The sequence below is a fragment of the Cavia porcellus genome, unplaced genomic scaffold, assembly GCF_034190915.1.
Source record: "Cavia porcellus strain 051 isolate PalLab524CR breed Dunkin Hartley unplaced genomic scaffold, mCavPor4.1 scaffold_1, whole genome shotgun sequence".
NCBI lineage: Eukaryota > Metazoa > Chordata > Mammalia > Rodentia > Caviidae > Cavia > Cavia porcellus.
Window position 1 is genome coordinate 201995532 of NW_026947484.1, and position 14003 is coordinate 202009534.

General features: G+C 52.4%; 1 protein-coding gene across 4 annotated transcripts; it reads right to left on the minus strand.

Annotated features, from left to right (window-relative positions):
• Positions 1 to 682: 682 nt before the first annotated feature.
• St6galnac6 (ST6 N-acetylgalactosaminide alpha-2,6-sialyltransferase 6) lies at positions 683 to 13800 on the minus strand. Of its 4 annotated transcripts, none has more exons than XM_063228116.1 (7): positions 13661 to 13800; positions 12806 to 12860; positions 11479 to 11569; positions 8294 to 8470; positions 5902 to 6308; positions 3062 to 3169; positions 683 to 2137 (listed from the first exon to the last, which is right to left on the minus strand). In XM_063228116.1, the coding sequence occupies exons 2-7, from the start codon at positions 12829 to 12831 to the stop codon at positions 1891 to 1893; spliced, it is 1056 nt and encodes a 351-aa protein (XP_063084186.1). In that variant the 5' UTR covers positions 12832 to 12860; positions 13661 to 13800; the 3' UTR covers positions 683 to 1890. The 4 variants fall into 4 exon arrangements, with proteins under 4 accessions (XP_063084186.1, XP_063084190.1, XP_023421219.2 ...); XM_063228120.1 differs by having other exon boundaries at positions 683 to 2141; XM_023565451.2 differs by lacking the exon at positions 12806 to 12860 and having other exon boundaries at positions 13661 to 13788.
• Positions 13801 to 14003: the final 203 nt, after the last annotated feature.

The window sequence follows — 14003 nt, forward strand, 5'->3', positions numbered from 1 at the left end:
GGACCAGCAGCCCACCCTCCTGGTTGGCCTGCTGCCCAGGAGAGCTCTTTCCATCCCCAGCAGCCCCTGGGAGGTCCCAGCAGGCTGTATAACCTTGTCGTACACAGTCACCCTTTGTTAGGTCTGGATCCCTAGGGCATCTTATCTGCTGAAACAGTTGTAATCTCCAGACCTCTTGCCTCCTGCCAATCTGGAATAAAGAGCCCTTGAGCTGAAGAGGCTGGCTGCACCACTGAGTCCTGCTCCCCACACCCCTGCCAAGGCTTATAGTCAGCTACACACACGCTGGCCTGGCAGGAAATGTCCCTGCCCTTCATGCCCCAGGCCACAGAGCTGATGTCTCTGCCGCCCCACCTGCCACCTTCCTCTACCTCTGCTCACCATCCTGGTCTTCCTTTTCCCCACAGCTGCTTTCTGTGGCCCAGATGCCCTCCCCAAACTCTGCGGGAAGTCTTGGTGCGCCCCTTAGCCTGAGCTGCTTGAGGGCACTGATAGCTCTCAGGAGGGAACTATGGCTCTCGGGGTGACTTCACTTGCCCAGGTTCAGGGCTGGACCCCACACTCATCAGCCAGCTGACTGAGCTGATCAGTTACCCCTGGTAAGCTCCCAGTCAGGGGCTATAGACTCGGTCTGCAGGACACCCCCAGGGGGGACAGAGAGGGCAGATACAGGACACAGAGCTGGAGCTTAGGTGTGTTTATTCCTGTACAAATCATTACAAAACCAAGTCTGGGGCTGTCACCATCCTGTGTCACCCCAATGTGCAATGACTTGCAGCTGGCTTCCGCTTCGGATTCCTCCCACTCCACAGCCTTTTTCCGGAAGCCCTTCCCTTCCCAGCTCTGGAACAGCAGGAGGAAAACAAACCCCACCCAGCACCAGCTTTAGTAAAGTGCCTGCTTCAGGGGACAGAGCCCAGGTGACAGCCATCCCAGGCCCCAGGTAATAGCCATCCCATGCCCTGCTGGGTGGGGGAGAACCCCAGAAGCCCTCGACATTGCCAGACAAAGGCCACATGGAATCCCAGTGTGCTGGGATCCTCTTTTCTCAGCCCCAGGGTCTCTAACAGGTGGGGGCCCCTCCTGCTAGAGGGTAGAAAAGGAGACCTGGCCCTTTAAGAGCCAAGCTAATGGCAGCTGGGCTGAGGGGCCAAGAAACTGGCTTAAGGTTTATTCCACTCCTCTTGGTGTCCCCCAACCCTGGGAAGTTTGCGCAAAAATGCCCTAAGTTTTCCTGGAAGGTGAAGACGTGCACCCCAGCTCCCCCAGGCCTCTGAGCCTGCCAGTAAGGAGTTGGGGTTCCCATCTCAGGACGATGTGCTGGGTGGGGGAGGTGGGAAGGTCTCAGACACCACAGTAGACCCCGATGTGGGCAGAACGGTGCCCAGGGATGGGAGGGGTTTGTCCAAGGTCACTTGAGAGGAGCCTAGATCTGGGTACTAGCCTCCCACTTCATGGGCCTCCCCACAACTCCCAGACTCTGGCCCGGCTTCCAGTTAGCTTCTGCCCACACACTGTCTCCCTGTGACGGAGGAACTGGGGGGCCAACACTATTCCTGGTTCCTTGGGAAGGACTCTATGGTCGCAGGTGAATAGGGGTGATTTGGAATCCATTCCTGGGGCTCTGAACCAAGGCCTCATGGGAAAGGACACATCCTTAGCCTCAGACTTGACTCAGAAAAACCCCTGTACCCTGATTGACTATGCTCAGACCCTGTCTGGACAAGAAAGACCTGACACCCCTAATGAACCACATAGAATCCCAAATCCCTGATTGGCCAAGAGATACCACCAGGCACTCTTTTTGGCTGGAGGATATACCCTCATCAAGGCCCTGATTGGCTGGGAGACAATCTCACCAGCCTTGATTGCCCAGAAGCTGGCTTGTGCTCAGGTGGCTGAGCCCAGAGCCACTTCTGTGTCCCTCGGGAGGTGCCCCAGGCAGGGTGGCCTAGGTCCAGGAGGGATGAGAGAAGGTGATGCCGTACAGCTGGGCCCACGACGAGAAGACCCTCTTCTCAGTGATGAAGCGGTGGTGGTTGCCCTTGCGGCTGTGTTCGTTCTGAATGTAGGTAACACACTCATCCGGCCCCTTGGGCTCATAGTAGTGGTAGGGCATGCGCTGCAGGCGGGGCCGCTGGCTAGGGCACAGCAGATGGGGGCGTCAGGGCAGGTGGGGATCCAGGAAAGACACCCTTCCCTTTCAGCCCCTCACCTGCCATCAGTGGAGGTAAGCCCTCCTCTTCCTTTCCCTTCCCATCTGTGAGATGGGTATAGGGTAGATTAGGTTTATACCCATCAAACTTTTTATTTTTTTATGAGACAGGGTCTCCCTATGCAGTTCAGGCTGGTCTTGAACTCACTTTGTAGCCTAGGCTGGTCTTGGATTTGCATTAATCTTTTTACCTCAACCTCTAGAGTGCTGGGATTACAGGCTTGGCCACCCTGGGTAATTTAGAGACTTTGCAAGACACTCTCTCCAAAAAATAAAAATAAGAAAGGGCCAGGGATGCAGAGTACCTGGGCTCAATCCAATGCTATAAAACAAAACCAAACCAAAAATAAACCATGGGCTCTGAAGCCTGGGTCCAGCCCTTGCTATTTATGAGACACTCAGAAAGCATCTGCATCAGCTTGAGGCATGGTGGCCCACAACTGTGATCCCAGCACTCAGGAGTCTGAGGCAGGAGGATCATTGCAAGTTCAAGACCAGCCTGGGCTACAAACTGAGTTCAAGGCCAGCCTGAATTTCACAGTGAGAATCTGTCTCAAAAAAAAAGCAAGCAAGCACTTAAGCATGTGCCTCAATGTTCTGCATCTATGAAATGGGGAGAATGACAGCAGCTATCCCTTATGCTGTGAGGTACAGAGTAATAACTGTACATGCTCCTGAGATTTGACCAGCAGCCAGTAAAATGCAGCTGTCTCCTAGAGGGTGTGTCTTATAATTGGTATTAATAAAGAAACTCTGCTCTGCCTCTGCAGAACAGTTCCAACTCTACAAGAGTGGGACCCTCAACTCTTGCCACCCGCCCCTGAGCATTCTCCCTGGAGCGCTCACCTGCAGTGGTCAGGGGGGACCATGCCATAGACGTGCACGTGGTCACACAGCTCCACTGCGATCACCATGGTAAACCAGCCTGTGCTCAGCCATGAGTGGGACTTTTCCCTGTGGGCAGAGAGGAGTCACTGTGAAGGGACAAATGGGCAGGAATGGGGCACAGCCAGGGAGGAATGACTGGCCCCCATGGAGTTTCCAGAAACTTCCCACCCACCCATGGTGGCCCAGTCCATTCCCACAGGAGACGTAGAAGCTAGCTGGCTGGCATTGGGCTTCTCAGGCAGATATGAGGGCTACAGAGCAAATAAGGGCCTTTAAGGGAATGAGCAAGACCCAAGGATGCTGGAAACAAACTCTTGGGGATACTGGCCACAGCTGGACAGGCTAGGAGTGACCGTAACCACAGAGCAGCTGTGCCTACACTCGGAGCAAACTCCCAATCAGAGAAGGTCATGCTGGAGTGACCACAGCTCGGAGCGAGGCAAGAGACAGTGGCCAGTCTTCCTCTAAGATGGCCACCAGCTCTGTGTGGTCAGTGAGTACCTGCTGTGTGGTGAAATATACACCAGGTTTCTTGGACAGTATGAAAAAGAAACATAAACTATGTCATTGATAGTTTTACACGGTACACTCAAAATACATATATTTGGTAAAGGTATTTTACTAAAAAGATTTATTTTGAAACAGAAAAATCTCCAGCAAAACTGACAAAGAAAAAGAAAGACAACATATTATATCAGTATCAGAAATAAAAGAGGAAGTCACCACATCCCTAGTAGACATTAAAAGGGTAATAAGAAAATTCCTCAAACAACCACATACACAGATTTGACAACTTGGAGGATCATTGCAAGTTCAAGGCCAGCCTGGGGTACAAAGTGAGTTCAAGGCCAGCCTGAACTGCATAGTGAGATCCTGTCTTAAAAAGACAAAAAAGAAAGAAAGAACTCTCTAGGCCCGACAGTTTCACTAGCAAACACCAAAAAAAGAGGGTCAGGGATTTAGCTCAGTGGTGCAGCCCCTGCCAGGCAAGTGTGAGATTCTGAGTTCAATTCCCAGTAAACCTCCCTTCCCTCCAAAACAAAGTGAGCCCAAAACTCCTATGAGGGTTGAAGGTGTAGCTCAGTGGTAGAGTGCTTGCCAAGGATGCAGAAGGCCTGGGTTCCATACTAGCATCCCCAAAATAAAACCCTACAGATCAAAGTATGTCTTATGAACACAGATACAAACACCTCAACAAAATATTAACAGATTATAGCCAGCAATAGATGCCGCAAGCAAGTAAAGTTTATTCCAGAAAGGCAAGGCTGATTCAGTATTCAACAACCAACCAATACAACACACTTATTTATTAATAATATCTTAAGAAAAATGACATTGATTATATCAATTGCAACAGAAAAAAAATTATAAAATTTAATACCTAGTAATGGTAAAAAGTCTCAGCAAACCAGTAAGAGACCTTCCTCAACCTGATAACCATCAGTTACCAAAAACCCTATAGGTAATATCAGATTCAAGAATGAAAAACTGAAATTAAAAAAATAATTTTTTTAAAGGAAAAATTTCTCCTAGTCTCCTAGTCTAGAGACTAGGACTCTAGACTAGACTAGGAGTCTAGAGTCTAGAAAATTTCTCCCAATCGTTAGGACTAGGACAAGACAAGGAACCTACTTTTACCACTTTGAACACAATCACATTGTATTGGAAATACTAGCCAATGCAATAAGGCAAGAAAAAAAGAAACAGAGGCACAGATTAAAAAGGAAGTAGTAAGTCGGGTGTGGTGGTGTATACCTGTAATTCCAGCACTTGGGAGGCTGAGGCAGGAGGATCATTGTGAATTCAAGACCAGCCTGGGCTACAAAGTGACCTCAAGGCCAGCCTGAACTGCATAATGAGACCCTGTTTCAATAATACTAAATAAATAAATAAATAAATAAATAAATAAAATAAAATAAAAAGGAAGAAGTAAAACTCTCCTTATTTGCATAGAATATAATTATAGAAAAAAAATCTACAAAAGTCTGCTAGAACCAATAAGGGAGCTTAGCAGTTACAAGGTCAACACACAAACACCAATCATATTTCTATATACTGGCAAAGAACAGTTGAGAAACCTCCAACATTTTAAAAAATGTCCTTTAAGGGGCTGGAGATTTAGCTCAGGGGCACAAAGGCTTGCCTGGCAAGTGCAAGGTCATAAGTTTAATTCCTGGTACCTCCCAAAATCCTTTAAGTAGCTCTAAAATTTTTTTAATATTTAGATGCAAGCATAACAAAATACATCTTTGAGCTATATGTTGAATGTATTGGGTTAAATAAAATACATTAAAGTTAAATACATTAACTGGTTTGGCTTCTTTCTTTCTTCTTTTTTTAACTTTTTAAAAGTGGCTGCTGTGAATTTTAAAATTACTTATGTGGGTCATATTATATTTATACTGGACGGTGATAATGTAGGTTTTCTAGGGAGAGCAGTAAGAGAAGGGCATGCTGGGAATGAGGTATCAGAGAATAGACCATGCAGAGAGCAGTATGCGCTTAAAGCAAGGCATGCTGGGAATACTCTTTGCCTTGGGAGCTCTCCTAAAAAGACACTGGGAGCAGCTATGTAACTTTGGAGCAGAGCATGCTGGGATACTTGTCCCTCAGACCAAAGCATACTGGGAGGAAACTGCCAGGAAGATGAGGCCACGGTAACAGCCGGACTGGAGAACTCTCCTAGGAAACCTGCCCAGGGGTTGGCGAGAACTACGCGCTTGGAGCAGCGCATGCTGGGTGCAACAGGCCCCACAGGTGGCCGTGCCGAGTGCGCAGGCGGGACGGGGCGCTGGTACCTGTCCTTGCCCGTCTCACCCCGGAAGAGGTCGTCGAACTGCTGCATGCGGGCGGGAGAGACGGCGTAGGCCTCCATGTTGGGGAACGCCAGGCCTGCCCGCTGGATGACGCGCACCAGGCTGCCCTGCGGCTTCTGCATCTTGCTCGGGGGCCCCCAGAAGATGAACACGGTCTCGGGGGTCCGGTTGACAAACTCCTGGGGCCTCCGCAGCACCCGGAATACGCTGGAGTGGGCCACCACCCGAAAGGTGGTTTTGTTGCCTACATCAGCCGAGTAGCCCGTGGTGGGTGCGTCGTTCATGCGGATGGTGCACTCCGCTCGCTCAATATCGGGGCCCAGTTTGGTGCCCAGCAAGTGGCTGGAGCTGGTGACAATCACACACTGGTGGCACCGGGAAGGCAGGGTCTGGGGGGAGGAGGACAAGCCAACACTGTCACAGTCATTCTCTGCACAGTCCTGTGCTCTGTACAACCAGGCCTCCAGGAGCCACCAATCAGTATGCCCACTGTAAAGATAGAGAAACCATGGCCATTCTTCCCACGTTCTGCAAATATTTCTAATAAGCCGATCAATGGCCAAATACTGGGGGCAGAGAAATGAGCAAGAGACACCCAGTTTCTGCCCTCAAGAACCTTACTGGTGTGCTAGGTACAGTGGTGCACACCTGTAATCTGAGCACTCAGGAGGACCCTGAGACAGGAGGATCACCAGGAATTTCAGGCCAGGCTGGGCTAAGTAGTGGGTTCAAGGCCAGCCTGAAACTCATACTGAGGCTGTGTCTCAAACAAACAAACAAAAGCAAAAAACTATCTTGCAATAAGGCCAGGCATCTTGGTGCATGCTCATAAACTCAGCTTTCTGGAAGGCTGAGGCAGGAAGATTGTGCAGGAAGATTCAGTGACTCAATGAGACTCTGCCTCAAGATAAAAAATAAAAAAGGGCTGGGGCTGGGGCTCAACACAAAGATCCTGCATTCAGTCCCCAGTACCATTTAAAAAAGAACTGTCAGTTGGGGAGCCAAACAATGAACATAAATAATACACGCTAGAAAAAACAAAACAGGGTCAGGTGATCCCAAGCACCTGGAAGAAGATCAGAGTCCTCTTTAGAAGGTGCATCAGGGAGGCCTCGCTGAGTGGAGACCAGAAGGATAAGTGCATTCGGGGAAGGAGGAACTGGAGGCATAAAAACTGAGATAGGGATAAAGGTGGAGCTGAGAAAGGAGGTCAGCAGCGGTGAGGAGGGAGTTAACAACAGGAAGAAAAAGCAGGGTGTGGTGGTGCATGCCTGTAATCCCAGCACTCAGGAGGACTGCCTGGAGTTCAAGGCCAGCCTGAGCTACCTAGTGAGTTCAGCCTGAACTGTGTAGGGAGACCCTGTCTCAAAAAAACAAAACAAAGAAATACAACCATAGGAAGAATGGAGGCAGGAGGGCTAGCAATGTAGCTCAGCAGCTAAGCACCTGCCTGGCAAGTGCAACCTTGTGAGTTTGATCCCCAGTACCAAAAATAAAAAAAGAACAGAGCCAGGGCTCTCACTGGATGTGCAAAGGCCCTGGGAAATTTTAAGAAGGATTAGTGAAGGAGGAGAGAGGCACTACAGGTTGAACTCCAGAAACAGAACCTGAATGTCACGGCTTGGATAATCTAACAGAAGTCCCCAGGAATGACCTGACCAGTAAGTGAACCACCAAGGAACCACAAATGATTTTCAAGGAAGCGACCCCTTGGCAGGGGCAGGAAAGATTCTCCTGCTCTTCCTCTCCAGTGCTATGTGGCCTTGGACAAGTGGCTTCCCCTCTCTGAGGTTCAGTGACCCCATCTCTTCACAGGAGGTGGTAACGCTGGCCTTGAAGGATTCGCCTGAGGATTACTGGTAACCAGCACAGAGCAGGCACCCACTATCGGGGAGCCAGCCTTACTGCTCTGGAGTTGTCCAGCACCCTGGTATCCTGTCCCCAAACCCCCATGGACTCCCTAGAGATCCCAGAGATCAGGGGTACACATAGTCCTGCGGGGGGGGACCTGGGGAGACCGAGGACCAGAGAGGGGCAGGGCACTGGTCTAAGGTCACAGTGACCAACAGGGTAAAGTTGCTGGAGGCCTTGACTCCTGGGGTTCACTCTTTGCTTTTGTTTTCTTTTGTTTGTTTGACAAGGGCTTGATGTGTATTTCAGGCTGGCCTTGAACTCACTGTGAAGCCCAAGGCTGGCCTCGGACTCATGGTGATCCTCCTGCCTCAGCTTCCCGGGTGCTGGCCAGATGTAATCCCTTTCCTTTTGGAAGGAGGGTATACAGGAAAGAGGAGAAGGAAGAGGAGGAAGGGGTGGCATGGGCAATGGAGGATGAGCCCCCAGCAACCCCAGGGAGCCCCCAGGGTGTCTGTACTACCTTGTTACCCAGAATGGGGGTGAGGCCGTCAGTGAGGCTCCATTTCTTGAAGTTGGGCCGGCGCGTGCGGCCGCGCAGGGAGCCGTAGTGGAAGACCTCATTGGCACTGCTGGAGCTGTAGAGGATGAGGATGGTAACGAGCGCAAGGAGGATCACGAACACTGCTGACCGCTGTTCCTGCAGAAAGGAGAGACCGTGAGGAAACTGCCCACCTCGCCCCACCAGCAGCACACCTCAGACCTCCTGCTCCACACTCCACACCAGTTCTGCCAGTACAGCAGCAACTCTGAGGACTGGGCCTGTGCCTGAGCCAGCCTGGCATTCCAGATCCCTTGGATGCTCATGTCTGTAATCCCAGCTCTCAGGAGGCTGAGGCAGGAGGATGGATGCAAGTTTGAGAGCAGCCTTGCCTACATGGTAAAATCAAGACCAGACTGAATGACATAGTGAAACACTGTCACAAAAAACCAGAAACCAGGAATCTACAACAAAAACAACAAAGAAGGTTCAGGGAGCAACTGCCTAACTGGATTGCATGCGTGTGTCAGGATGTCCTCCAGCTACAGCTAAACAGATGCCCATAGACACTCAAGATGTCTAGGTGGGGGGCCAGGGCTTCCCCCAGCAGTAACTCTTGGTAAGATATCAACAGTTCTCTATACCCTTTTTATTTTATTTATTTAATTTTTTTGTGATACTAAGGATTGAACCCAGGACCTTCCCACTAAGCCATATCCCTATCCATTTGTAATTTTTATTTTGAGGCAGAGTCTCACTAAGTTGCTCAGACTGGACTCAAATTTGCAGTCCTCCTCACTCAGCCTCTCAGAGTGCTAGTATTACAGGCCATACCTGTAAGTTCTGCATTCACAATTCAAACAACAAGAGCAACAAGGGAGACACAAACCTACAATGGTTGCATCTCTACTGAGCATGCAGAGACTTCATTATCCCCTAGATAATACCATGTGCAACTATAGGTTTGTAAATAACCTAGAAGTTTGGTGTTGTAGTGCATGTCTGTAATCCCAGCTACTCGGGGGCTCAGGCAGGACGATTTCAAGTTTGAGCCCACCCTGGGCAACTTAGGTGAGACTCATTTAAAATTAAAAGTAAAAAGGACTGCATGGTCACTCAGTTCCAAATTCATCTATTTTGCCAGCTCTGTCTGTGAACGTTACTCTGGGTCCTTTTTAATTTGCCTTCGCCAGCCAGCTGCATATTCATTTTTGTCGATAGAGGGCGCTGAAGAGACAGCGCAGGAGTAAAGGCCTTAGTTCAGTTGCAGCCTGCTCACTTGGAGGCCCTGCCTTGCCCTGGGTTTCTCCAGCACTGAGCAGCAGCTCCTGCTGGGATGATAGTGTCCCATACTTCAGCTCCTACACCACTCAACTGCTGAGGACCAGCTTGACCTGGTAGAAGCAGGCAATAATTAATATAATAATGAATTGGTACAAAAAGAAAACTTAGAGTCTGTCCTAGGTCTACATGATCCAGGGAAAGATTAATAAACCAAGGGCCAGAGCCAAGGCTAGTGAACATCAGTTCTAGTGGCTCAGAGCAGAGTAATGAGGCAGCTGAGGACCTGACTTCGTGCAAATCCCATCTCACTCAGCAGTCACAGGGAGCAGGCAATCAGGTTACGAGTTAACCCTGATCCATTGCTGTGTGGTTTTCTAAAAATGCACTGTTTCTCAATTTTTGAATTTTGACCACGTCAGCAGTTCATCCCCAGCCCTTCCTGCAGCCCACCAGCACCTCCTTCCCAGTGCAGTTGTACACTTAATAAAAGCCAAAGACCCCATGCCTCAGGGTTCTAGCCTGTCACTGGGCTCTGACCATCCTGGGGCTCCTTGGAACTATGGTGTATATATTTTGCCTGCATTTTATTCCATCATCATACCTCTGAGCAGGAGATCAATGGTCCAAAACCAGGTCCCTGATACTCAACTGCCTGTAGCACCCAGACGCCAACAGCTTCCCTTCCCTAGGTCCCTTGGCATGGCACCCAGTGGGCGTCACTGTGTCCTCAGGTGGGGGCACTCCTTATACCCGTATCTGTAGGACGCTCCTTGACTCACAATCTAGCTACACCTGAAACATTCTACATGGAGAATGCACTGCCTATGTCGAACAGCCCAAACCTCCTCGCTTAGCAACGGGCTCACTGTAGGATAGAGTGGTTTCCTCCTTTGATCGTAGCAGGCTGTGGCCAGTATCACTTCCGCCAGAGACAAGACCCAACTGCAGGTACAGAGTATGGTTCCAACAGAACACAAACCACTTTTACGCCATCAAGAGCTCAGAGTGTGTTGGCTCACACCTGTAATCTCAGCATCGTGACAGCAGAGGGTCACAAGCTTGTGCCCAAGCTGGGCAACCTGGTGACTTAGTGAGACCTTGTCTCAGGATGAAAAGAAAAATAAAATAAAGGGATGGGAATATAGCTCAGTGCAAACCCTCTGGGTTCAATCTCCAAATAATAATAATGATAATAATAATGTTAATAAAAGAAAACTGGAAGTCCTAAAGTCAAACAATAAAGTCAGACTATCTATATTCCTTCAAATTCCAAGGCCCAGGCTGGGGATTTAGCTCAGCGGCATAAGCATCTGCCTTGTGAGCAGGCAGTCATGAGTTCAATCCCCGGTAACAATAAAAAGGAAAAAAATAAATAAATAAATAAATTCCAAGGCCCACTGACTGTTGAGAATTTTTGGCATTAAGCCTTTCTTGTTTAATGTACTATTCAGCCTCTCTCTGTGATACTCAGACTAATACACCCTGTCTCTCCTGCACCCTCAAACCTCACAGTTGGCCAAGGCTGTGACAGATCCCAGGGAAACAGTGTGCAGGGCCAGGCACACGGCGGGTGCTCGGGAAAACACACACGAATGACTGAATGACTGAGGAGGGCGTTGACATTCTGGGATGACTTGTACACTGTGTCATCTTTGACTCTGATAACCTCTATCACCCCACCTCCTGTACACACTGCAGCCAAGCCTAGGGTAACAGAGGGTACCCTGAGCCCAGAGAGAGGTGCAATCCACTTAGTGGCCAAAGCAAGGCTCAAACTTGGGTCTTGCTGCTCCTCAGGGGAAATAGAGGCATAGTGGCCAGGCCACATGCAGGTCCCAAGCAGCCCATTTCCCAAAGGGGAATAAGAATGGGAGGGCACTTACTTTGCTGCTACTCATCTCTCGATGGCGTCTGCTGAAGGGCAGGGGCCAGCGTCCTACAGATGGCCCAAGGGGCAGGGATGTGGGGTCACACCTGCAAGCCATCAGAGAGGGTCATGACTTGGTGCCCTGCTGTGGGTCCAGTGAGTCCAAGGCCCCCGATCTGTAGCCCGTCAGCTCTGCTTCCCATCCAGAACTTTTATACCCACTTCCCAGATACAGAACTAGAGGCCTAGAGAAGAAAAGAGCCTGCCTGGAGGTCACACAGCCAGGTAATAGCACCCACCCAGCTGATTCGACCCACCCAGCTGGGGCCCCTGCCCCGCCTGCTGTAAACCTTTCATCAGAGGTCCCCAAACTCCTCCCCTGTCCTTCTCCCGCTTCCAGGTTACACCCCTCTGTCTGGAGTGCCCTCCCTCCAGCACCTGCCTGACTCCCATTCATCTCTGAGCCTGGAGTGGGCCAGGAACTTCCAGGGTCCTTTTTCCGCTTGGGCCAGAGCCCTCTATGAGCAGGTTCCTGATCGACCTTCCCCTGGGGCCCTGGAGGCTGAACGAATCTGTCCCCCAACAAATGAGATGGCAGGGCCACGGCCTCGGCTTAGCGTCCGAGAAAGGCAGGCCTGGCTCTTGGCTCACCCTTCTCCATGCCGCTTTCCTGCCCCCATGTCCACACCTCCCGGAACCCAGACCTACCCGATTTTCTGTCCCCACCTGTAGCCAGGCACCAGCACTTGTGTCCAGCCTGCCTCCAGCAGGCACAGGCCAGAGGGCAGAAAGGGACAGTGTACACAGGGAGAAACAGGAGGGAGTTCCCAGTCGGTCCCCTCCTCCTAGGGCACTTGACACTGGCCACTGTCTCTTTCCCCTGACCCAGCGGCTGTTTACTCCTAGACGGTCACCAGGAATAGAGGAAAAACCTTTGGCCAGACACACACACATCGTCCCTGATTGGCCAGGCCAGGCCCCGCCCCACCCTCCCTCCAAAGATTCAGGTTTCTTGCGGGCCGGCCCCTCACGGCCAGTGAGGGAGACCCCGGGCTCTCATCAGTCTCCGCTGCACAGATCAGAAAATGAAGCTCATTGGAACCGGGAAGCCGCTAGTCCTGGCACTCACAGACCGTTAGGGCACAGACAGGAGCGCCGAGTCCCTGGGTGGCCCCGCAGGCCCTCACTCCAGACACCTCCCTCCCCCACTTGCCCACCTGTGCCTCAGCAGAGCCCTCGAGCCGGCCGGGCCCATCGTCCCCCGGGTCCCAATCCTGCTCTGGGGAAGCCACGGTCAGGACAGCATGTCAGGTCCCACTGCGAACCCCGGTTCCACCACTTACTGGCTGGGAGGCCTTGAGCAAGCCATGTGACCTCTCTGAGCCTCAGTTTCCTCATCTGCAAAACGGGAACAATAAGAGGAGGTAACTCTGGGGGTCGTGGAAGGATCCGCACAGAGGTGGCTGAGGGTGCCCGGGCTGGAAAATGTTCCACTGTGCCAGGGGCGCCCCTTCCCCTGTGGTTACTCTGTCCAGACCTAGCGGCTTGCTTGGTGATGAACCTCAACCCTGTGACCGCCCCCACTCTGAACCCCAACCCCGCGACTCCTTTCTAATTGGAGGGGGTGCTTGAGCCACGCCAAGCTTCGACCACTCCCCGAGTCCCCTGGCGACGCCCACGCCGCCCTGACCCCCATTTCACAGAGGAGGAGACTGAGGTTCAGGGAGGCCTTGCCTGGCAGGTTCAGGGAGCCATGACGCGCTTGTCAAAAGGCGGAGCCTCACGGGCCTCCTGGGGACCCCAGGGAAAGGCCTGCAGCTGAAGGTGGCTGGAGTGGGGTGCGGTCCGCTCCTCCCTGCACGGGGACCCCGGGGGTGGCGATCTCCCCCATCGAGCCGCTTAGGGGAGAGGTCCGGGGCATGGGGGTGCAGAGCCACACCTGCGCCCCTCTGCGCGGAACCTCAGCCCCGGCAGGATGGGGAGACGCGGCGTCGCGGCCGGTCCCGAGCCCTCGCAGGGGGCAGCGGAGGGGGCCCCGGGGACCCTGCAATCGCCTGCAAGCGCGCGCCGGGGTCTGGGGTGCAGGCGCCCGGGTGGGTCCTGGGGAGCCCCGGGCCCACATCGCCCCGCCCCAGCGGTTCGCAGGAGCCCCCCACACCCGGGCAGCCCCACCTCCCGCCCCGCGCAGCGCCCCTCACCTCCGGCGGGGAGCGCCCGGCCCCCGCGGCCCCGGGCCCCTCACATGGCGCCGGGACCCGAGCCGGGGTCGCGCCGCTCGGCCCAGGATGCCGCAGCCCCGCCGCCGGGTCCTAGCGCCGCCGCTCACCGCCCAGCCCAGGCCTGCGAGGAGGCGGAGCCTCGGGCGCGGGTGGCCCCGCCCAGGATGGTGCAACCCGGGTCCCCGCAGCTCCAGCTCATCCATTACCCCTCGGGACAGCCCGTGGCGACAAGGAAGCAGACCACAGTCTTCGGGAGCCTGTGGTGTGAATCTGGTCCAACTCTTGTCTTAGTGGGACCGCGACCCCGGATAGGGAAACTGAG

What these genes read in the sequence shown, in the direction of transcription:
- St6galnac6 (XM_063228116.1), bottom strand. Translation starts at nt 12,831, where the DNA reads ATGGCTTGCTCAAGGCCTCCCAGCCA. An exon ending in TGCTCAAGGCCTCCCAGCCA is followed by an intron (nt 11,570 to 12,805) that starts GTAAGTGGTGGA and finishes GATGGCTTGCAG; the next exon opens with GTGTGACCCCACATCCCTGC. An exon ending in GAGAGATGAGTAGCAGCAAA is followed by an intron (nt 8,471 to 11,478) that starts GTAAGTGCCCTC and finishes TCCTTTCTGCAG; the next exon opens with GAACAGCGGTCAGCAGTGTT.